Source organism: Dipteris shenzhenensis, chromosome 1, assembly GCF_047967505.1.
Source record: "Dipteris shenzhenensis isolate YYH24624 ecotype China chromosome 1, Dip_SZ_1.0, whole genome shotgun sequence".
NCBI lineage: Eukaryota > Viridiplantae > Streptophyta > Polypodiopsida > Gleicheniales > Dipteridaceae > Dipteris > Dipteris shenzhenensis.
Window position 1 is genome coordinate 70,408,836 of NC_141596.1, and position 22,929 is coordinate 70,431,764.

General features: G+C 44.3%; 1 protein-coding gene across 1 annotated transcript in view; it reads left to right on the plus strand.

Moving 5' to 3' along the window:
- The window catches only part of ISA1 (isoamylase 1), a 116,836-nt gene extending 96,234 nt beyond the window's left edge, over nt 1–20,602 (plus strand). The window contains exons 15-18 of the mRNA XM_087377892.1: nt 19,451–19,531; nt 19,818–19,900; nt 19,981–20,098; nt 20,286–20,602. Coding sequence (XP_087234018.1) covers nt 19,451–19,531; nt 19,818–19,900; nt 19,981–20,098; nt 20,286–20,543 — 540 coding nt within the window. The 3' untranslated portion in view covers nt 20,544–20,602. The remainder of the gene's footprint in view (nt 1–19,450; nt 19,532–19,817; nt 19,901–19,980; nt 20,099–20,285) is intronic.
- The last annotated feature ends 2,327 nt before the right edge of the window (nt 20,603–22,929 follow it).

Here is a 22,929-nt window from a genome sequence, read left to right on the forward strand (position 1 = left end):
AATTCAAATGTCACTCTTATATATGTTGATGTGGAGAGCTCTCTCCTTATGGAGGAGATGAGCAGGAAGAATAATGCGGGCAGCAAGTCTTCAAATGCTTTGCAGGTACAGGAAAGAGGCAGGACTCAGGAGAAAGGGAGATCTGCTGGCAAGTCCAAATCCCGCAGTCAGTCCCGTGGCAAAAAGGATATTGAATGCTTTTACTGTGGCAAGAAGGGACATGTGAAGTTTAAGTGCTTCAAGTTTATACGGGATTAGAAAGCCAAGAAGGCTGAGGCAAAGGATGCAGGCAGTGGAAGCAAAGGCAAAGGCAAGGCCAAGGCAGATGACTTGGATGCAGTGAATGTTGCAGCAGAAGACAGTGAAAGTGACAGGCATGATGTTTTATGCTCTTCTGCTGTAATTGCACATACATTGGTTATTGATGGCCATGACATGCACACCTGGCTCTTGGATTCAGGTGCTTCTTTTCATGTTACTCCTCATAGGGAGTGGTTTACTTCCTACACAGGTACTCATGGAGTTGTTCACCTTGGGAACAACTATGCATGTCAGATTGCAGGGATCGGCAGTATACAGATAGTATTCCCTGATGGACGCATATTTATGCTTGATGGTGTTCGCCATGTGCCGCAAATCAAGAAAAATCTGATTAGCATTGGCTTGTTGGATGACAGTGGTTACCACACCACATTTGGGGATTCCAAATGGGTGATTACTGATGGCCAGGTTGTAGTGGCTGAGGGTTATAAGAGTGATACCTTGTACCCTCTTTATGTTTCCAGTGTAGGTAATCATGTTGTTGCCATAACCGAGCTGCCAAAGGTTTCATTGTGGCATAGCCGGTTGGGACACATGTCCGTTAAAGGAATGCAAGAACTGTCACGTTTGGGTTATGTGCCGTCTCTTTCATTTTCAGATTTGCCTACTTGTGATCATTGCATTTTTGGAAAGTATTCTATGACTCCTCATAAGAGGAGAACTCCCCAGAATAGAGCACCGCTTGATCTAGTGCACACTGATTTGTGTGAGATGCCACAGCTATCACTAGGGGATGCAAAGTATTTCATTACTTTTATTGATGATGCCACACGCAAAGTGTGGGTCTATTTCTTGAAGCATAAGAGCGATGCCTTAGATGCTTTCAAGAAGTTTGTCGCTCAGGTTGAGAATCGGACAGGTCGCAGGCTGAAATGCCTCAGATCCGATAATGGGGGTGAGTATGTGTCACATGCTTTTGTACAGTTTTGCGAAGCTAAGGGCATTAAACAGGAACTCACAGCCCCTCATAATGCATCTCAAAATGGTGTGAGTGAGCGGATGAATTGAACTATTCAGGAGAAGGTTCGATGTATGTTGTCTTATGCTGCATTGCCCCATGGCTTTTGGGCAGAAGCCGTGCAAACAGCAGTTCACATAATTAACAGGTCGCCAAACAAGGCTTTGGAGTTGAAAGTGCCAGAGGAGGTGTGGTCTGGCAAGCCACCTTCATATAAGCACTTACGTGTGTTTGGCTGCGAGTGCTTTGCTCATATACGCAAAGAACTGCTGTCTGAGGGGGGGGTTTCCTAACACTTCCGGAAGTATTACCGGAGGCCTAGGGCCACTGGTGCGAGAAGCGAGTAAGACGTGCCATAAGTGTCACTGATGGTACGTAGGTGAGTGCTTGTCGATGGTGTCAACTATGTGCAAGCGGTAGATGGTGTCAACTATGTGCAAGCGGTACAAGTGCTGAAGTGATGTGAGCAAGAAGAAGACCAAAGCGGAACAACATCATGAAAGCCATCCCTCGACATGAACAGCAAAGAACTTCAACCACATGACACAGGTCCGTTGTACCAGGTGAAGGGAGAGGAGGGGAGGAGAACACAACGAAAAGAGATTTTAGAGTAGCGAGCAGAGATGGGAAGTAGCATAACTCATTAGAAAGCAAGATGACTGATACACTCCCAGAAGATACACACGAGGCGAGCTCTTGACTCTAGCCTCTCACTCCTTCACTCCCGCCTCTCGCCCCTCCAGAAAAGTCCCCCTCCCCCTTTTCCCTTTCCCCCTCTTCACCTTCTCCTCCTCTGCTCCAACCCCCGCTACCAATCTCCACACCTTCTTCCTATTGGATGTCTTCTTGCACCCTTAGCCATCCTTAGCCATTCCACCGTTTGTGGGCCGCTCTGTCCTTAATGGCTTCCGCAACACTCCAGCCTGTGCTGGATCAGTGAATCCCGTGCTCCATGTGTTCTCCTGCGCTCCTGACACTAGTTGGTTGAGAGGGTTGGTGCACCACCTATGCCTCTTAACTGTTGGACTGCTTCCCATGTGCACCAACAGGTGTATCCCGTGTACCATTGCGCCAATACTTCCCTCTGATTGACTTTGACCATGGTGAGTCGAGGTTGAGGTTTGGCACTCTTCAGTCATGTATTGCTTCCGTCATGTCCATGTCAAGTCCATGTCATGTCCAAGTCATGTCCATGTCAAGTCATGTCATGTCCAAGTCATGTCCATGTCAAGTCCAAGATGTGAACACATGTGAACACGCTGCGACTAGGTATGACCAAGGTCTAACAACTTGGCATGTTGCTGAGGTGACCATGACGTGACCCAGGTGTGACTCTTGGTGGGTCGCCATAAACTTTGAGTACAACAGATCCCCCGCCACTATCATTCACCGTCCCGGTGAATGACCTAGGATCTTGTGAGAGAAAGTTAACTGTAAATTACAAATAAGAAAGTGACCTTGGGGTTGACATCCCAAAACTTAAAAGAAAGGGCTCATGGCCTTACAACTGTAAAACTGAAAAAAAGAAACTGGCTCATGGCCATACAACTCCAAATTCCTTATTTACATGAGAATCCAAATGTACAGAGTTTGCAAAAAGAAATGCCGAACTAAAAGATCCAGGAGCTACTGCTTGCTGGATGAAAGTCAGGGAGGGGGAGGGGGTGGGTGTGGTGGGTGTGCTGATGTTCCGGGGCTGGTCCTTGCCTCTTCCTCGACTGTGTCCATGAGGTTGCGGATGTCCTCGTATTTGGATTTATACCTGTGGTAGCCAGACCTGTAATGTTCACATTGAGATTTGAGAGCAGCATTTTCATCTTGCAGCCCATGGAAGTTGTCCTGCAACTTGGAATGTGAAACTTGGAGATGGTCTTCCGCCTCGCGAATCTGCTTCATTTGACTCCGCACCACCTCCACCTGTTGATCCACAGTAAGCTTATCCGCAGCCAGTGAGGTGTATCTGTCCTCCTGTAGGGCGGCAAGCTCCCGCTGGATTTGAGCCTGTTGGGCTGAATGATGGTCCTCCAAAACTTTCTTGGTGGCTGTCCACTCTGCCTCCTTTGCTACAAGACATTGCTGAAACTCGTCGTGCTGAGTTTTCCACGCAGCCTCCCTTGCCTGTAGAATTGCTCCCCACTCCGCTTCTTTCATTTGCAATGTTGTATCCCATTCTTTATGCATGCTGGCTACCTGCTTCTCATGTTCCAAGCGGAGGTGTTGCTTCTGTGACAGAAGCTTGCAAACCTGACCCGTAGTATTAAAGAGGGAGGCACCCATCTGAATGAAGCTGTCATCTATAATGCGCTGAGCCATATGAAGGGACCTGTTAACCCATGCATACCTGTCCCGATAGGTCATTCGGTCAGCCATGTCAATAAGTTCGCCATATTCCTCGAAGGCTGCTTTCATCCCCTCTTGCTCTGGGTCCTCGAGAGCTGCCACTGGAGCCAGTGTGTCGATGTCTAGGTAACAGCTTGGAGCTTGGGATACCTTCTTGTTGGAAGCGATTGTCTCTTGCAAGGGAAGTGTGAAAATTTGGTCCAGGTCCTCCTCCTCCATGCAAACAGGAGACCGCTTCCGCTTTAATGCATACAGCAGCCGTTTGTGTTCCTGGCTCTGTTCCTCTATCTGGGCCTCATGGGTGAATAGATCTCCTGAGGAGGTTGCGAAGTAGATATCCAACATATCATTTTGAGGAAGTGGAGGACAATCCGCTTGAAAAGGTATCTTACTCCCAGCAAAAATAACCTCGCCAGGTCGAGTTTCCAGTAAGTCCTGTTCAGCAGCCTCCATACTTGGTTTAGGGGTCAATCGTCGAGACACCCGGGGTGGTGTCTTCGCATCACCAGTGGCTCCCAAAGTAAGAGAGGTGAACAGGGGTGACCTAGAGGTGAACAGGGGTGAGCTGGAGGTGAACATGGGTGACAGAGAGGTGAACATGGGGATTTGACATAGGAGTGAACAGGGGTGACCTAGGAGTGAACAGGGGTGACCTGGAGGTGAACATGGGTGACAGAGAGGTGAACATGGGGAGTTGACATAGGAGTGAACAGGGGTGACCTGGGAGTGAACAGGGGTGACCTAGGAGTGAACAGGGGTGACAGAGAGGTGAACATGGGGAGTTGACATAGGAGTGAACAGGGGTGACCTAGGAGTGAACATGGGTGACAGTGGGGGATTTGACATAGGAGTGAACAGGGGTGACCTGGAGGTGAACAGGGGTGACCTGGAGGTGAACAGAGGTGACAGAGAGGTGAACATGGGGGTTGACATAGGAGTGAACAGGGGTGACCTAGGAGTGAACAGGGGTGACCTGGAGGTGAACATGGGTGACAGAGAGGTGAACATGGGGATTTGACATAGGAGTGAACAGGGGTGACCTAGGAGTGAACAAGGGTGACCTGGAGGTGAACATGGGTGACAGAGAGGTGAACATGGGGAGTTGACATAGGAGTGAACAGGGGTGACCTGGGAGTGAACAGGGGTGACCTAGGAGTGAACATGGGTGACAGAGAGGTGAACATGGGGATTTGACATAGGAGTGAACAGGGGTGACCTAGAAGTGAACAGGGGTGACCTGAGGTTCAACCTGAGTGACAGAGAGGTGAAGAGGGATTAAGGAGGAGTGTGTGTCAGAGAAGGCAAGGGTTGTTTCCGTCTTGCCAGAGAAGGAAAAACTCAGTTTTTATTGGTCTCCCACCAAAGAGTGCAACGGGGTAGAGAGTAGAAGCTTGACAGGGTTAGGAAAGGGAATACATTGTTGTTGTTTGAATAAATAGAAATTCAACTAATAGGAATGGAAATCCTTATCCAAAGAGAGAGAGTCAATGTGGATGATACTTCTTTACCCGTGAGCCATTTACAGGTGCTGGTAACTTCTTGCCCTCCAAGGTGGCCAAATAAACCCCTCCACTGGGAATAATCCTTGTGATAAAGAAGGGCCCTGTCCAACCACTGACAAATTTGGGTTTATGCTTCAGGAACTTACTGGAATATAACAAGACCAAGCTGCCAACTTGGAATTCCCTCTTCCTGAGATTTCTGTCATGCCATGCCTTCTGCCTTCTTTGCCAGACTTCCTGAGCAAGGATTCACAACGATGTTCATCCGATGACCTGGTTCACCTTGTGATAGGTGAGCGGGATAGAGGGGGCCTCAGTGTATCATCTCTGTCTCATCTAAAAAGATGATGCTCAATTTTGAGTCGAAGTTGTTGGCGTAAAGCTTTACACTCGTCATCGTACCAGCTATTTCAGGCTACTAAGCCGAGGGGTTGAGGGCGCGCGGATTGGGTGGTGTATGGGGAAACTGTGTAGGGCAGCCTCCTAGAGAGAGAGTCTACACAAGAGATCCGGAAAAATACCTCAAATGCTAGGCAAAATTTTGTACGAGTGATTGTACGACAAGAGTGGAGGAGCCCTATATATAGGGGCCCCCTCACCAACCAACCCGGTTGTCGACCCAAGGTCGGGTGTAACCCAACCTGCACATCAGGTCACGTCACTCACTTGGTTGGGGGCCTGATTGGCCTCCCAACCAAGGTGCCTACATGGCGCCTATGTGGTACCCACCTAGCAGCACCAAAGAGATCCAGGGGGGCGGGTGCACCCCTGCCCTGTTCGTAGCCGATACGCCTCCATGGCAGCCTGCAAGGAGGCCTGAATCTACCCCTCCTACCTCACACCCACAACAAAGGCCCTCATTTTATGCTGTAGGAGATGCCTACTCTAACACCCCCTCTGTCACAAGGATGTGTATTTAGCTCATGTATGTTGGCTTGCATGTGGACTAGACCCCAAGAAATAAAGTGGGTAGGGCCTTGGGTTGCGAAGTGTGCAAATTTTTTTGTGAAATTGGGGGTTTGGGCCCGAGAGGGGGGCAAAGAACCCTTAGGATCCAAATTTGGTCTTCGAAATGGTCCCAATAGAAGGGGCAAGGGGCAAATGTACCTTAAGCTGGTCATTCGTGTTGACCAACAAGAAGGCCTGGGGGCAAATTAAATGCCCTTGGGGGCAAACTAAAACGTGGGCTGCAACCTGGCATGCCCATGCAGACCAAATTGGAAAGAAGTAACCTTGGAAAAACCTGGGCTGGTCGACGACGGAAAGAGGTGGAAAAGGCTGGCAGGTGCTGATTTGGATCGGGCGAGCTCAGAGGCTTGGAAGAGGCATACCGTACGGAGGGCCACGGAATGCTTATGCACGGACTGTGTATAGACGTACATATTGCTCACGGACTGCCCAAGGCTTGTGTACGGAGCTGCACGGCGCTCGGGCTATAGGTAGTGCACAGGTCGATCACCTAAGCCTGAATGAAGGTCACGGTGGTGTGCGTATTGGCGATCAAGGGCTGTCGCTTGAGAGCACGCATTGACCATGAGGTGTAAGGACTGGTTGGGGTCGGTTCATGGGCACACTTGCTGGTTGGCGTAGAACCACAGGTAGAAGCTATCATACGGCTGACGTAAGTGCTATGTATGGCTATTAGGAGAGCTGAGGAGCACATAGCCAAGGATTGCGTACAGCAGGCTGGCACTCTTGATTACAAGTTGTGCGGTGCCTACAAGCTGTTGGTACGTGTGACCACGAGCTGGCTGAGGCTGCAAGGAGGTCCATACGTGCATTCACGGGCTGCTATTGATTGATGCTTCGGAGCACAACCTGTCCATACGTGCTCTTGAGCTGGTCAAAGTCATCTTTTTTGGAGCTTGAGCTGAGCATTTGGGCTCAAGCTGGTCTCAAAGAGCTGCTATGAGCTTCCTTGGAGAGCGGGCTAAGTGCACACGGTGACTTGCTCCTTTTGTGAGCTGTTTTTGGAAGGCCTATGCTATGCAAGGAATCCCATAGAGTGAGCAGGTGGGTGTGCAAGTGGACACTTGTGGCTTTTGCAGGGGATTGTGTGACCAAGTCTTGGCTGCTAGATGGATGGCTAATTGGGCACTAGTAAAGAGCTATGGGGAGTTGTGTGGCCAAAAGTGGTTACTAGTGACAGTTCCAAGCTGTGTGCAAGCTTCTTGGAATGGGGATGAAGACCTACTATCAAGAGTGGTGAGAGCAGTGAACAGTAAAGGCTATGCAGGGTATGTGGATGTGCACTGGGATGTGGAATGCCCCTAATGTAATGAAGATCGTAACCTTTATGTAGCCTAGGATTTTGGGCTCTCACTTAAATAAAGAAATGCCGAAAGGGGCGCCAAGTGGGGCTAATCTGTGTCTTTGTCTTGGTGCAGGGGCACTCTAGCTCCCAGTCTGTTGGTAATACTTTTGTTGAATTGTTAATGTGACAATGTTGACTGGAGTCTGGTCGCTTGTTAGCTTTACTACCCTTTAAATTTATTGAAGGCCGGCTCATACCCAAGAACCTCATTGAACAACACTTCAATCTGAAAACCCTCAAAATACACACCGAGTACTTCTGGGCCAAGCTCCAGAGATAAAATCATCATATACTTTTAGATTTGTATAAGAGAAAAAAAACTGGAGCTGGAACTCGAGGGATCAGCAGCAAGGGCTCGAGTTCAAGAGCACGTTCACCAGTATCCAGAGCAAGGATCCTTGAGCACACAAAAACGAGACAAACCCCCCCACAAAATCGACTGATTTCAGATATATTAAAAAAAAACAGAAAATCCATGACTCGGGATGCACAGGTCATTGACAACCTTCAGATTTGCACCACGGCAAAAAAAAACCCTCTTCACCGTTCAGTAACAAGTCAACCATGTATAGCCACAAATATACGGCTCGCAGTAATCACTATCTGCCCAAGATCCCAACCACGAACCAAATTGAGAGCTCCACAAAACAGGTCGCATGTAGTCTATGCAGGCTTTTCTCCAAGACAGAACTGCCTCGTTCAGTGAGTGTGAATCAGCTTATCCATGCATATACACAGCCATTAAGAGTCTCGTTCATGCTCACAACCAATACCAGCCTGCGTACTAACAACGAGCACCTCTGGGCAATATAATCTGCCAAAAAAAGAACTGTGCTAGACTCCACGTGACAGCATACAAACTGAAGCAGCAACATCAGCGATCAATAGCATCCTCCCACAATTCATTTAGAAAAGCAGCGTTGCACTGATCTGCAGCAAGCATCTTCTGTCTCAACGACGATCGAAGAGCAACGGCCTCTCATAGACAAGCTCCATTCGTCACCTCGTCAAGCAAGGGAATGCTTCCGCCTCTCTCTACCGACCTTTGCTATCACCTATGAGCCTCTCGTCAAAAGTCACGAACGATCCTTCCAGCAAGCATCCCATCGATCAACTCCCCCGGTCAGCCAGAGCATCCCTCTTCTAGATCAGGTAGCCACCTTGCATGTGCACGTTCCCCTCCAGAATTTCCATCCAGCCTCTTCTTCAAGCGCCCTCCAATTGCTCTCGAATTATCCAAGAGAAAACAGCAACTCCCAGGTACCATTGCCACACTGCCATCCAGAAAGCTTGAGAAGAGATTCACATAATCACGTTCACATGCACGCTTCATTCAGCCACCTCAACAATGACATTTTACCACTCTCAAGATTTTCCCCCAAATTCATACACCAAGCATTAAATGCTCATTTTCCAAACCTTAGACATTGATGCACACATGGTTCTAGTTAGGCATTCAATCACTTGCATGCCACTTCTAATCTCCTTAGATCAAACAACTCGACTCATGGAAAGTTCACATGACTCAAGACAAAAGTAAAAACACTCATGACATTATAAACATATGACACGGGACAACATTTCGAAGCACATGGTTATCACGTCACCACATAGACAATGTTGGAAACCATGCTTTGGATTATCGTGGTGCTCCCACATTGCATTTCATCATATCCCACGAGCCCCTGCAAAGGCATTTACAATCTCAAAAGAATATTTACATCAGTACAAAGCCTTTTGATGAGAGTGCCCATTGACTCAAAACCATCACCAACTAGCTATGTGTATACCTATGTGCCTACCCTCAAACATGCAACAAGTGAAAAACCTATTGACATTTTTTTGGCCTATCATATTAGCTCAACCCACTGGCTGCAAGCATTCATGCTTAGTATATCTTCTTCCAATACTTCACTGACTGCATTCTTCTGCAGTACCATCAGTCGACATGTTGATACTTGAATGATTCTCACAAAATACTTCTTCAGCCGCAAATCATTTACCCTGCTTTGATGTAATCTTCCATCTAAATCACATAGCTGATAGGATCCATTGTCATACTTCCTCACCACACAGTAGGGGCCTTCCCACTTGGTAATAAACTTTGTTTTAAATGTCTGTCCAGCTTACTGTCATATCTCAAAACAAGATCTCCTTCATAAATCCTCTTATCCTTATACTTCAGATTTGCCCTCTTTTGATTCTTCTCTAGTATCTGAGCATAATGCTCGACCGCTAGTGCTCTATACAATTGTTCCTCCTGCATTTCAAATAACCTCCTCTTGTAGTCTTCCTCTAGATTTTCCTCAAGCTTAATCAACATTTTCAAAGCTGGAATTTCAACCTCCAATGGCAACATAGCTTCTTTTCGATACACAAGATGAAATGGAGAAAATTGTGTACCTTCTTTAACTGCTATCTTGTATGCCCATAAAGCTTCTGGCACCACCTGATCCCAGCCCTTGCCGTGCATCTTCATTATTTTGCTCATCATGTTGACTAACCTACCATTGAAATACTCATTCTTACTATTGCACTGTGGATAGTGTGGCGTTGTATATCTATGCTTATAATCTTCAACCTGTTACACAGCAAATCAACTAGTTCATGAACCCTGGTCCTTTGTCACTTACCAACTCCAAAGGCATTCCAAATCTACAGCAGATATCTTCATATACAAACTTGCTAACTTCCTTAGCATTCACTGCACGGACTGCTCGTGCCTTTGCCCATCTTGAAAGATAATCTACTGCTGAAGAAGATAATATTTTTCCCTTGCTGTCATAGGTAATGGACCTATTGCATCTATCCCCCACTTTTTAAATATATTATAAGCCATGATTACATTCCTCAACTCAGGAAGCAAAATCCTTCTCCCCATTTGTTGGCATTGTAGACATGATCTACACCAATGCTGGATATCTCTCTGGAGTGAAGGCCACACATGTCCTTCCATTAAGATTTTCCCTAGCATAGTCTTGAAAGCAAAATGTCCTCCACAAATCCCTTCATGATTTGATTCTGTCAGCACAATGTAAATATCCTAAGTCAAAGTACAGTTGACTATTTATTTGATCATAATTAAAGAGTTTTTATATGTGTTAATTATGGTCAAAGAGTTCTTTTAATGGTCAAAGAATTAACTACGGTCAAAGATACTTGACTCTGGTCAAGTAAACCTGACTTCGGTCGAGGAGACTTGGTTTATTACCAAGAGGGTTAACTGCGGTTGACCACAGAACTACAGAGCTGACTGCGGTAAGAGAGTGTTGACTTCAGTCAACGAGACTTGGCATATGCCAAGAGAGTTAACTATGGTTAACCAAGATGTGCCAACTTCGGTTGGAGAGTTGTGCCAACTTTGGTTGGAGAGACTTGACTATAATTAAGGCGCCTCGACCTTTGGTCAGAGCCCTTAATTATGATCAAGAGCGTTGACTTCGGTCAACGAAAGAATAAATATATATTTTTATATTTGTTATGTGTGCACATGTGTTCAGTGGGGACGCCCACCGTGACTAGAATTAGTCCACAGTGTATAATATGCATGCAAAGCGCTAACAATTAATGGGTGCCATGGTGGCGCGCTTTAATTAATTGTTGCAGGTACTAGGAAGAGTTATTTTCCTAAGCGCTACGGGAGCCTAATAAGAGTCTAGGAGGCGGTTCGTGTGACCAAGTGCTTCGAAGGCTCCAGAGTTGCCCTTAATAGCATGTAATTAGGAAAGTAGTGCAGGAATTGACGAGTGGCTTGTTGCCAAGAAAGGGAGCCTGAGAGCTCATGTAATTTGATTTTCACGTTTGAATTTTGTATGTACAGCTTCTACGCTGAACTCATGTACTCAATTTCTCTCTGATGAATAAAAACCTTCGGGGGGTCCAGCCCGACGATTGTCCTGGGCCCTAGTGCATCTATTGAGAGAGGGAGAGCAAATGAAAGTGTGTTGGCTGTCCTTTACGGGTAAGGTTCCATTGGTATCAGAGCTTGGCTCGCCTTCTTTTTGAATGGGGTGACGATCTAAAGCTTAAAGGCTGTGACGACCCAACAAGAGAGTAAAAGGATTCGACGTTAATTCATGAAGGGAGGATGGCGTTGGCTCAAGAGATGGTAAACAGTATGCTTGGGGCTTCAAATGTGACGGGATAAGAATGCACAGTTCGAAGTCTAAGACGTACATCGTGCCCGAATATCCAGAGTCCAGCAAGGAGTTTACTCTGCCCAGTACTATCTTCTACGCACGGGGCCCTGCAACTCAATAGCAAAGGAATGTGCTCACAAGAACGCAACACTTTGGGAAAAATCTCTCCGTCGAATGGCAAAGGAGTATTAGGGAGGTCACTAGATGGTATGCCCAAAGGAGTTCACGAAAATCTTCGATGGCCTTGTGAAGGCACAGAACAACGATCGGGAGCGGGCGTGGCACTCTGCACAGGCACGCTGACGCGATGGCACGACGACAGACGTGACCAAAGAAATTTTCTCTTTCTTTTTCGTCGTCGATTATCTGCGCTGCACGTAGAAGGCTCCGGCGATGCGTGATGCCGACCAAGTCAGCCAAGGTTGGGAACCTTAGGCTTGATGGCATGGCAGTCCATGCTGGCAGATAGCTCAGTGGATGAAGTGGCACAGGTATTGACGTGGTGCACACGTGGCAGAGGTAGACAATAGACACGTGGCAGACATGTGACGGCCACATGTGTGAGTTGACATGGTAGCCAGCAGAGCAGATGATGTGGCAGACACGTGTGGATGCTGATGTGGCAGTGGGGACTGATGCTGATGTGGCAGTGGGGGCTAATGCTGATGTGGCAGCACGCATCCAAATGCAGTTTCCTTGGAGTCTGCATAAACTGACTTACCAATCCAACAACATAGCTTAAATCTGGCCTGGTAATAGTCATATATATCAAACTTCCTACTATGCGTCTGTACATAGTAGGGTCTTCCAGAAGCTCACCTGCATCTGTGCTCAGCTTCACATTCTGCTCCAAAGGAACTGTAATCGGCTTACAGCCTGTCATCCCATATTTGGACAGCATGTCCAATCCATACTGCCTCTACAAGAGCTGCATCCCACTTGGTGATCTAATCACCTCAATGCCTAAGAAATAACACAGCTCTCCCAAATCCTTCATCTCAAACTTTTACTTCAATAGCATTTTCACATGAAGGATATCTTCATCACTATCATGTGTGATGATCAAATCATCAACATAAATGACAAGCAACATAATCCCTTTCTCTGTTTTTCTCACATAGAGTGAGAAATCTGCCCTGGAAATCTGAAAACCAATAGTGATAAGATACTATCCTATCTTGTCAGACCATGCTCTAGGTGCTTGCTTCAAGCCATACAAGGCTTTCTTCAACCTGCAAACAAACTCAGGATGAATAGCATGAACATAAACTGCTGGCTGCTCCATAAAGACCTCTTCTTGCAAATCACCATGCAAGAAGGCATTCTTTACATCCATCTGATGTAAAGACCATCCCTTTGATGCAGCCATAGCAATGACTGCTCTTACAGTTGCAAGCAGAAATCAGAGGAAAATCAGAGATTTGCAGAAAAAGAATATGCATGCCTTTGAGCAGAGAAAAGAGGGAAAAACAGATGCATTTTGAAGTCATTTACAGCAGCCAGAAAAGGGGCAATATAGTTGTTGATGCCTTGGCAACTTTGTGGGTATATGCCTTGAGTTGACAGCCTGGTACTGGCATAGATTGTGAATGCAAGACACCTCTTGTTGAGGTAATTTTCCTCTTTGAAAAGCAAAGGTTGCACACACAGTGTGTGTGAGAAACTTGCAGATCTCAAACGAGTTGTAAGAAAATGGCTCAATCACCTATCCAGAGGGATTCACAAGATAGGGATGCACATCCAAGACAGAGAAGTGTGCAGCAAAATCAGCAAAATCAGCAAGAATTTGAGCAGATGGTACACACTCGTATACAAGAGATGGAAAATCTTAGAAAGGATCCAAGAGCTCAGCATTTGTTTCAAGCAGAAACTATGCCTAATGCAGCTTATGATGTGCCAATGCCAGAGGCACACTCTCGTATACAGCCACAGAGAGAGAGATCTCATAGGGGACGGTCTCATAGGAGGAAGAGATCAAGGCATCATCACCGATCTCCCAGTCCTTCACCGTCTACCTCGAGCTCGACTTCTGTATCTTCTTCTTTATCAGATAAACCATCTAGGAAAAGAAAGAAACACAAGAAGTCTAGGAAGATTAAGTCTTCTAGAGAGATCAAGGAATTCAAAGAGGGAGGTAAATCTGTCAAGTTTATGACCTATAATGGACAATATGGTCATACAGACAAAGCATTGCAGTTTATCAGGCAGTTTGATGCTGCATTTGGTACTAAAAAGTTTTCAGAATCCTCGAAGTTAAGAATGGTCAATTTGCACTTGACAGCAACAGCTAGTGCATGGTGGAGTGCACAGACCACAGATGGGTCAGCCCCAAAGAAGTGGAAGGACTTCAAGAAAGCCTTCTACCGGTAGTTTATGCCTAAACAGTTTAGAGATCATGTTCTTCAAGATTGGGACAGTTTGCATATGGATGCAGGAGATATAGTGGATGTGTACAACCAAAAGTTTTGGGATGCTTATTTGCAGGTTGCACCTTTCAAAAAGATCTTCAAAGGAACCCAAATGAGAAAGTATAGAGCAGGTCTCAGTTCAAGAATCCAGGCAGTAGTGAATGCTTTGGGGGCAAAGAATATTCAAGACCTTATGCATTCAGCTTCAGTAGCTAGTCTTGTGCCGTTACAAGATCCATCCACAGTACTATCCTTGCATGTAGGATGTGTTGAAAGAAAGAAAACTGATTTTTCAAAATCAGAAAAGAAAGAGTATCCCAAGGTTGAAGAGAAAGGGTTTCAGCCTCAGAAGCTGAGGGGTACTCAGTTTTCAAAGTCATATAAAGGCAAATCCCCATTCACTTCTGAATAGATAGCTGAATTCCGTAGAGATGGGAAATGCTTTAAGTGTGGGAAAGAGGGGCATATGGTTGCCCAGTGCCCTGAGAAGCCTTCGGGTTCTAAGGAGCAGAAAAAGCCACAAGTACCACCGAGGCCAATGGTGGGAGCAGTCTCAAATGTTTTGGGGTGTACCTCAGACCCAAAGGAAAAAGAGCTTTTGCTATCATGGGGAAAGATAAGAGATCAGCAAGCATTCATCCTATTTGATCCAGGGTCTACAGACAATTTCATATCTGAAGATTTAGCCCTGAGATTAGGGATAAAAATTGAAGAGCTAGGCAGAGCTCTTGATGCTGATCAAATGTTCCAATGGAATCCAGTGCAAGTTACTCCTTTGATTGGAAAGCTTCGTGTCCATGTGCAGAGCTATGTAGATCAAGAGGACTTCTTAATCTCTCCTCTCAAGCAGCATGATGTTGTACTTGGTACACCGTGGTTCCATCGAAAGGAAGTAACGATAGAATACCCTGAGAGGGTGCTGAGTTTTATCCATGGGGGGGAAAACTAGCGTTTAGTTGCCAGGAATAAAGGGGAGACTATCCCCATTGTATCTGATGTTACATGTGGTAAAGCAATAAAGTCTGCAATTCCCGCGTATATGGTTTTTGTAAAAGAAAAAGAGAATGATATGCGTGCTGAAATGAATGATGCAGACAAAGATAAATTTCAGTTTCTTGTAAACTTTAAAGATTGCTTTTTCGATGCTTTGCCAGGGGAGTTGCCCCCAGAGAGACCAGAAGATCATCAGATAGAATTAATGCTTGGTAGTGAGCCACCAAACATACCACGTTATAGAGTCGGTGCGATTAGAGAGAGGAGATTATGGCTCAGGTAAAGGACTTGCTATCCAAAGGGTTGATTCAGCCCAGCTCGTCTCCTTTTTGCTCACTAGTGCTTCTAGTACAGAAGAAAGATGGCTCTTTTCAAATGTGCATTGATTATCGTGCAGTGAATAAGATGACCATCAAAAATGGATTTCCGATACCACGCATAGATGATGTGCTTGACCATTTCAAAGGAGCAACAGTTTTCAGCAAGATAGACTTGAAGAGTGGCTATCATCAAGTCAGGATACAACGGCAAGATGTGCATAAGACAGCTTTTTGCACTACATTCAGGTTGTATGATGACTTAGTGATGCCTTTTGGGTTGACAAATGCTCCAGCCACATTCAATAGAATGATGGATCGCATCTTCCGAAAGTACAGGCATTTCATAGGTACTTTCTTTGATGATATCCTAGTCTTTTCAAAGACAGAAGAAGAGCACAGGGAACATCTTGCTTTGGTATTTCAAGAACTTTGAAATCATCAGCTTTTTGCCAATAGCAAGAAAAGTGAATTCTTTTTGGAAGAGATCCATTATCTAGGGCATATAATATCCAAGAATGGGATACAGATGGATCCTGCAAAGATCCGAGCCATCTAAGAATGGCCTGAGTTGAAAACTGTGCATGGAGTTTGTAGTTTTTTGGAACTTTGCTCCTATTACAGGAGATTCATCAGACATTTTGCTGATACCGCAGCTCCATTACATGACCTTACTAAGAAAAATGCAGCCTTTACATGGGGAATATCACATAAGAAAGCATTCAATGCACTCAAAGAGAAGTTGAGTACCAAGCCTATTCTTGTAGTCCCGGATCTTTATGAACCTTTTGATGTTGATTGCGATGCTTGTGGAGAGTGTGTTGGGGCTGCATTACATCAGAATGGACATGTAATAGCATACGAGAGCCGAAGATTGCGTGATGCTGAAAGAGATCTGGGAATCTATGAAAAAGAATTGTTGGCTGTAGTTCATGCTGTGAACACATGGAAGCATTATCTTTTGGGTGCAGCTTTTACTGTTAAAACAGACCACCAAAGTCTAACTCAGACAAAACTTTCAGAGAAGCATATGAAATGGGCAAATATGCTGTCAATGTATCATTTTCAGATTGTCCATACCCCAAGAATTCGGAATAGCGTGGCAAATGCCTTGTCCCGAAGACCCTAGGTCAATAATGTGACTATTGTTTATCATTAGGACTTGGAAGGCATGAGGGAGCAATATGCTCAGATTTTGGTGAGATTTTACAGCAAATGCAAGAGGGGCAGTCCACCAGTCACTATTCTCTGAAAGATGGGTATCTAATGAAAGATGATTGCCTATGAATCACCTAGGAGATGAGAAGAAAGATTTTGGAGGAATGCCATGCACCTCCCTATGCTGGACATAGAGGAATTACAGCAACAACTCTAGCACTAGAGAGGTATTTCTTTTGGCCAGGGATGCGGAAAGATATACATCAGTTTGTTACTGAATGCCTTACGTATCAGAAAGTAAAATATGATAGACGGAAGGCACCTGGCCTACTTATGCCTCTTCCTGTGCCTCAGGCACCGTGGGAAAGTATTACAATGGACTTCATTTTTTATTTGCCAAGATCAAAGTCAAGGAATGATGGGATTTGGACTATCATTGATAGATTCAGCAAGCAAGCTCATTTCATTCCGGTTCACAAAACCATAAAGGCAGATCATATGGCTAAGCTTTTCATGGCACAGATCTTTAAGCACCATGGTATGCCTAAGTCCATTGTCAGTGATCGAGATCCCAAAATGACCAGTCTATTCTGGAGAGCTTTATTTGATAACATGGGGACGAATCTGAAATTTTCTTCTTCCTTCCATCCCCAGCCAGATGGTCAAAGTGAAGTAGCAAATTCTACAGCATTGGATATGCTGAAATGCTACGTGGGTGACCAAGGTTCATACTGGGAAAAGTACCTACCATTGGTAGAGTTTGCTTAAATATTATACAGTACATAGCTCTACAGGGAAAGCTCCCTTTGAGGTCATTTATGGGAAGGTTATTCTGCCACCTATCCTGAGGACCAAGGATGAAAGGCTGATGAGTTTGTGAGAGACCTCCAAACAGCTTACAGCCAAGTCCGGACAGCAATTGAAAGGTCTCAAGGGAAGCATAAAAGAGCTACAGATAAGCATAGGAGACAGTTAGATCTCAAGGAAAGGGATTGGGTACTTTTGAAGTTCGAGAAAGCTAGGCTCCGCAAGTTTAAAGGCAAACAGAAAGTGTATGCAAAGTTATCTCCCAGATACTATGGCCCTTTCAGGGTTACAGAAAGAATAAATGAGGTTGCATACAGGTTAGCATTGCCAGAGCATTGGAGGATTCACAATGCATTCCATGTGAGTCTTCTAAAGAAATTCCAAGGGCCAGAGCCTACAGAGCCAGTATCAAAGGATCCACCAGAAGTGGATGAGCTGGAGGAGGTCCTTCAGCTAGAGCAGATTGTGTGACATACTATACGCAAAGGCCCTCAGGGCAAGGAGTTTTACAGGTATCTTGTGAAATTCAAGAATTATACGGCATTAGATGCCAAGTGGATGGATGAAGACATGTTATCCGATCATCCACAGCTTTTGGATGTTTACAAGGAAGCTTTTCAGTTGAGGTCAACTGAATAGAAGCTGAGGGGATGTCACCACAATGTAAATATCCTAAGTCAAAGTACATTTGACCATTTATTTGATCATAATTAAAGAGTTTTCATATGTATTAATTATGGTCAAAGAGTTCTTTTAATGGTCAAAGAATTGACTACGGTCAAAGATACTTGACTCTGGTCAAGTAAACCTGACTTCGATCGGGGAGACTTGGTTTATTACCAAGAGGGTTAACTGCGGTTAACCAGAGAACTACAGAGCTGACTACGTTCAGAGAGTGTTAACTTAAGTCAACGAGACTTCGCATACGCCAAGAGGGTTAACTACGGTTAACCAAGATGTGCCAACTTCGGTTGGAGAGTTGTGCCAACTTCGGTTGGAGAGACTTGACTATAATTAAGGCGCCTCGACCTTTGGTCAAAGCCCTTAATTATGATCAAGAGCGTTGACTTCGGTCAACGAGAATAAATATATATTTTTATATTTGTTATGTGTGCACATGTGTTCAGTGGGGACGCCCACCATGACTAGAATTAGTCCACAGTGTATTATTTGCATGCAAAGCCCTAACAATTAATGGGTGCCATGGTGGTGCACTTTAATTAATTATTGCAGGTACTAGGAAGAGTTATTTTCCTAAGCGCTACGGGAGCCTAATAAGAGTCTAGGAGGCGGTTCACGTGACCAAGTGCTTTGAAGAGTCCAGAGTTGCCTTTAGTAGCATGTAATTAGGAAAGTAGTGCAGGAATTGACAAGTGGCTTGTTGCCAAGAAAGGGAGCCTGAGAGCTCATGTAATTTGATTTTCATGTTTGAATTTGTATGTACAGCTTCTAAGCTGAACTCATGTACTCAATTTCTCTCTGATGAATAAAAACCTTCAGGGGGGCCCAGCCCGACGATTGTCCTGGGCCCTAGTGCATCTGTTGAGAGAGGGAGAGAGGGAGAGCAAATGAAAGTGTCTTGGCTGTCCTTTACGGGTAAGCTTCCAGATTCCAAAATGTGGATCACTTCCTCTTGCCATGGAACCCTCCTGAGCACAAGATCAGATCCCTTCATGAGAAGTACATCACCAATAAGACAATAAGACTCACATGCCTTCACAAACCTTTGCCTTTTCCGTTTTGGAACCTCTTCTGGAATTCTACCTGTCATGAGAAAAGTTTCCTCGTTTGCTAAAGATTCTCTCCCTTTATACCAAGACTCTTGAATCCAATCTTTGACTAAGGAGTGTTCTTTTTCCATTGACCTTGAAAGGACAGTCCAAGGTCAAGGGAAAAACAGCACTCCTTAGTTTAAAAAGAAACCAACCTTTGACTAAGGAGTGTTCTTTTTTCCTTGACCTTGAAAGGACATTCCTTTCAAGGTCAAGGGAAACAGAGCACTCCTTTAGCCGTTTTCATAGGCAATGTGCTTTATCATGATCCCTTGTATGCATTATTGTAACTTCCACGCAAGTTTTAATATCTTCTGTCTCCTAATTAGTTTCCCAAGTTTCTCCTGTAACTGGGAACATGCAATAAAATGAGATGATTTGTATCTGACCAATGTTGTATTGCTTTATATGATTCATTCAGGGAGTTCCAATGGTAACAATGGGAGACGAATATGCTCATACAAAAGGAGGAAACAACAATACGTATTGCCATGACAACTATGTACTGTCCCACAAGACTTGATCACCCTGTTTCATTGGAGCAAACTTTGCCTCTGTAGTTCTTCCTCTGCAAGCCTATCCTGTGGGCAAAGTTTGGGAATTCAGATTATGGTCGTGAAGGCAGTGGGGCTCACTGCAGATAAGGGAATAATGGGATAGACTGTATATCAATTAAGGATAGGTGCTTTTTAAATTCATTGAGCATAATATGTTTTGCTCGTCCACTGTTAACAATCATTCAAAAACAACAGTCTGTTGATCATGTGCCACATGGAATTTCTATGCAGATAAACTATTTCCGGTGGGATAAGAAGGAAGCAGATCCAGCTGGATTTTATCGATTCACGAGGCTTATACTGAATTTTCGGAGGTAAACAAGCATTTGAGTGGTATAAAAAGGTGAAGGATGTCTTATTCTTGCTTGCACTGACCTTTGACCTGATATTACAGGAAACATGAGGCTTTAGGCTTATTGGACTTTCCAACTGCAGAAAGACTTCAATGGCATGGTATTTTTCCTGACAAGCCAGACTGGTCTGAAAAAAGTCGATTTGTGGGTCTCACAATTGTGAGTATTTCTCCCTTAAACAAGCATTGTATCCCTTCCTTTCTGTTAGATAACACCCTTTTACAAAATGATCTTGATTTTCAAACTTGCAATGCGGGATAATGTGAGTCTTAAGGTAGAAGAATATAATCTTTAGATATCGTAGAGGGTTTATCTAAGCTGGCACTGTGGTCCATTAATGATTCAGATGGATGATGAAAATAAGGAACTCTATATTGCTTTCAATGCAAGCCACCTTGCTGTCATAGTAACATTGCCGGAGCGGCAAGGCTTCAAGTGGCAACCTCTAATAGACACAAGTAAGGTCTCACCTTACGATTTTTTATCTGACGATGTTTCAGACAGGGCCATAGCAATTGCACAATATAGCCACTTCCTGAACAGTAATATTTATCCCATGTCAAGTTATTCTTCGATCATTTTAAATCTTGTTCCTGAACATTGAATCCTTCACCATCTATTTTTAGTCAATATCTTTGCAAAAAAAATCAATTTGTAAGTAAAAAGGGAACCATTATTATATCAATGTCCATGCAGTCATACAGTTTAGGTATTGGTACTTTCTATAGGACAACTTGTTGGGAGTAGTGCTTGTGTTTTTCTACGTTTTGTGTGTGAGCAGTGAGTGAGGGCACTAGTGCATGTGTATAAATACAGGTGTGTGTGAGGTTGTGTGTGAGGGCACATGCACATATGTACACATGCGTGTGCACACGCGCACGTAATGTAGTGCACGTAATGTATACTCTGTACATTCACATACATACACACCTTCGATGCAAAATCAAGGGCTGCTGCTCTATTTCCTGTGCACTGAGGGATTGCCCATGAGGCCGTCTAAGAGATGCTGCATCACTCTCATCAAGCTCCTTATTAGTGGTAACTACGTCCCTATAAGTGGGGCCTTTGTGAAACAGGCACTTGCATGCATGCACCCATCCTTGTACACTTGAGTACATTGTATATCTGTATATGTGTGTATGTATGTATCCACGAGGGCGCACGTGCACACACAAACACGCACATGTGCATGTAGATGCATCTGCCTTCGCTACAGGATGTGCGTATCCATGTGGGCGCACGTGCACGCGCACAAACACACACATGTGCATGTAAATGCATCTGCCTTCGCTATAGGATGCATTCTAACATGGCATGGACACACACACATGCGTGCACACATTGTTTTTCGAAGTTGCAACTTGAATGATCGTGTTTCTTTTTTAAGAGATCCTCTTAAAATCAATATATCTAGCCAATAAGTTCATCTCTCTCTCTCTCTCTCTCTCATTCAACTCAACCTTTAAAGTTGTTTTAATATGAAGCATGATTGTATCTCAAAAACCAACAGCTTAAGCTTGGAAGGAGTAATTCGATTCACTTTTCCTTTTAAAGACATATGGTAGGGCTCAAGCCTTGCATGTTATGTTTTGATGCTCTTCTTTAAATTGACCAGTGGCTGATAGCCATGTATCTGCAAGACAGAAAGTTCTAGTGCTTCTCATCATTGAATTTAGCTTGACCTCCTTTGTTAATCCTAACCTCACTAGCATTCTTGTTATACTTGATCATGGATTATTCTCACATCCATGTATCTTGTATGGCATAATCTTTAGGTGTACCCCAATCTCATTTTCAGCTTGATTACTTGTAATTTATCATATGGGATGTTGGATGTTCATAGAAGTCACTTCTGGTTTCATTATTATTTTGTATTTTCTTTTATTATTTTGGGCTCAAAGAAGTCTCTCTTAGACACCCAAAAAAAACATGTTGACCATTTTTCTATGTTGTGGAATATGGAAACACCACAACCATTGGGTCTTTGGTGAACCTTCTCTTGCTAAATATTATTTCTTCGGGCATCTCTATGGCAATCGTTCTATTATTGTCTGTATGCACAAGATTGAGATTATCTTGCCTTCATGTCATATATGATATCTTCTTATGCTTGCAACTGGCTGTCCCTTCTTTTGGGACTATTTCTTGTAATAAGAGCTTAAATGAATTTCACAAAAAAAAATGTGGGGGCTTTTCTTTGTAATATAAAGCGACATGGATTTCACTAAAAAAGATTGTGTGTGTGTATGTATGTATGATATGTATGTATGTAAGAGGTAGGCGGTCCATAGAGCCCAATAACAAACGCAATATAAAAAAAGATAGTAATCTTGCCTAATTGCGTGAAAACCAAACAACTAGAATTGCTTGATAAAAGAAGCACTAACGGAATGAGCCTGAGGCCGTTGTTGTAACAAAAGCAAGAAATCATGAGACTCCGAGCAATGCCAAAATAAATGGGGCATCAACTCCCACAAGGACAGACATCGTCTACAAGCGGCAAGAGCATTGTGATGACGAGCTAAGATATGTCCAAAAGGAAGAACCCCAATCAAGACACAACATAAGAAGAACTATTGTGGAAGAGAGTTTTGAAGCCTAAATATGTTGTAATCTTTTCTACCACCATCAAGAGGTGCGTGCTATATAGATCAATTACGATCGCCATAGACCCTCCTCCCTCAACACGCGTACATGTATGTATGTATGTATGTAAACATACATGTGTGTGTTTGTTCTCTTTATAAATTTCTACTTACTTCATTTATCTCGCAAAAGGCAAATCAGCTTTGGCATCTTAATCGTCCTATGAAATAGTGGCGGAAATGTTTGAGACAGATTTGGCATTCTAAGATTCCTCTCCGTCATCAGGTTTTCCTGTGGAGAGTTTTGTTGGGTGTTCTTCCTCATGGACAGCTCTTGGCACGATGACATGTTGCTTCCTCTATTTGTCGCAGATGTCTGGCTCCGAGAGAGACTGTACCTCATCT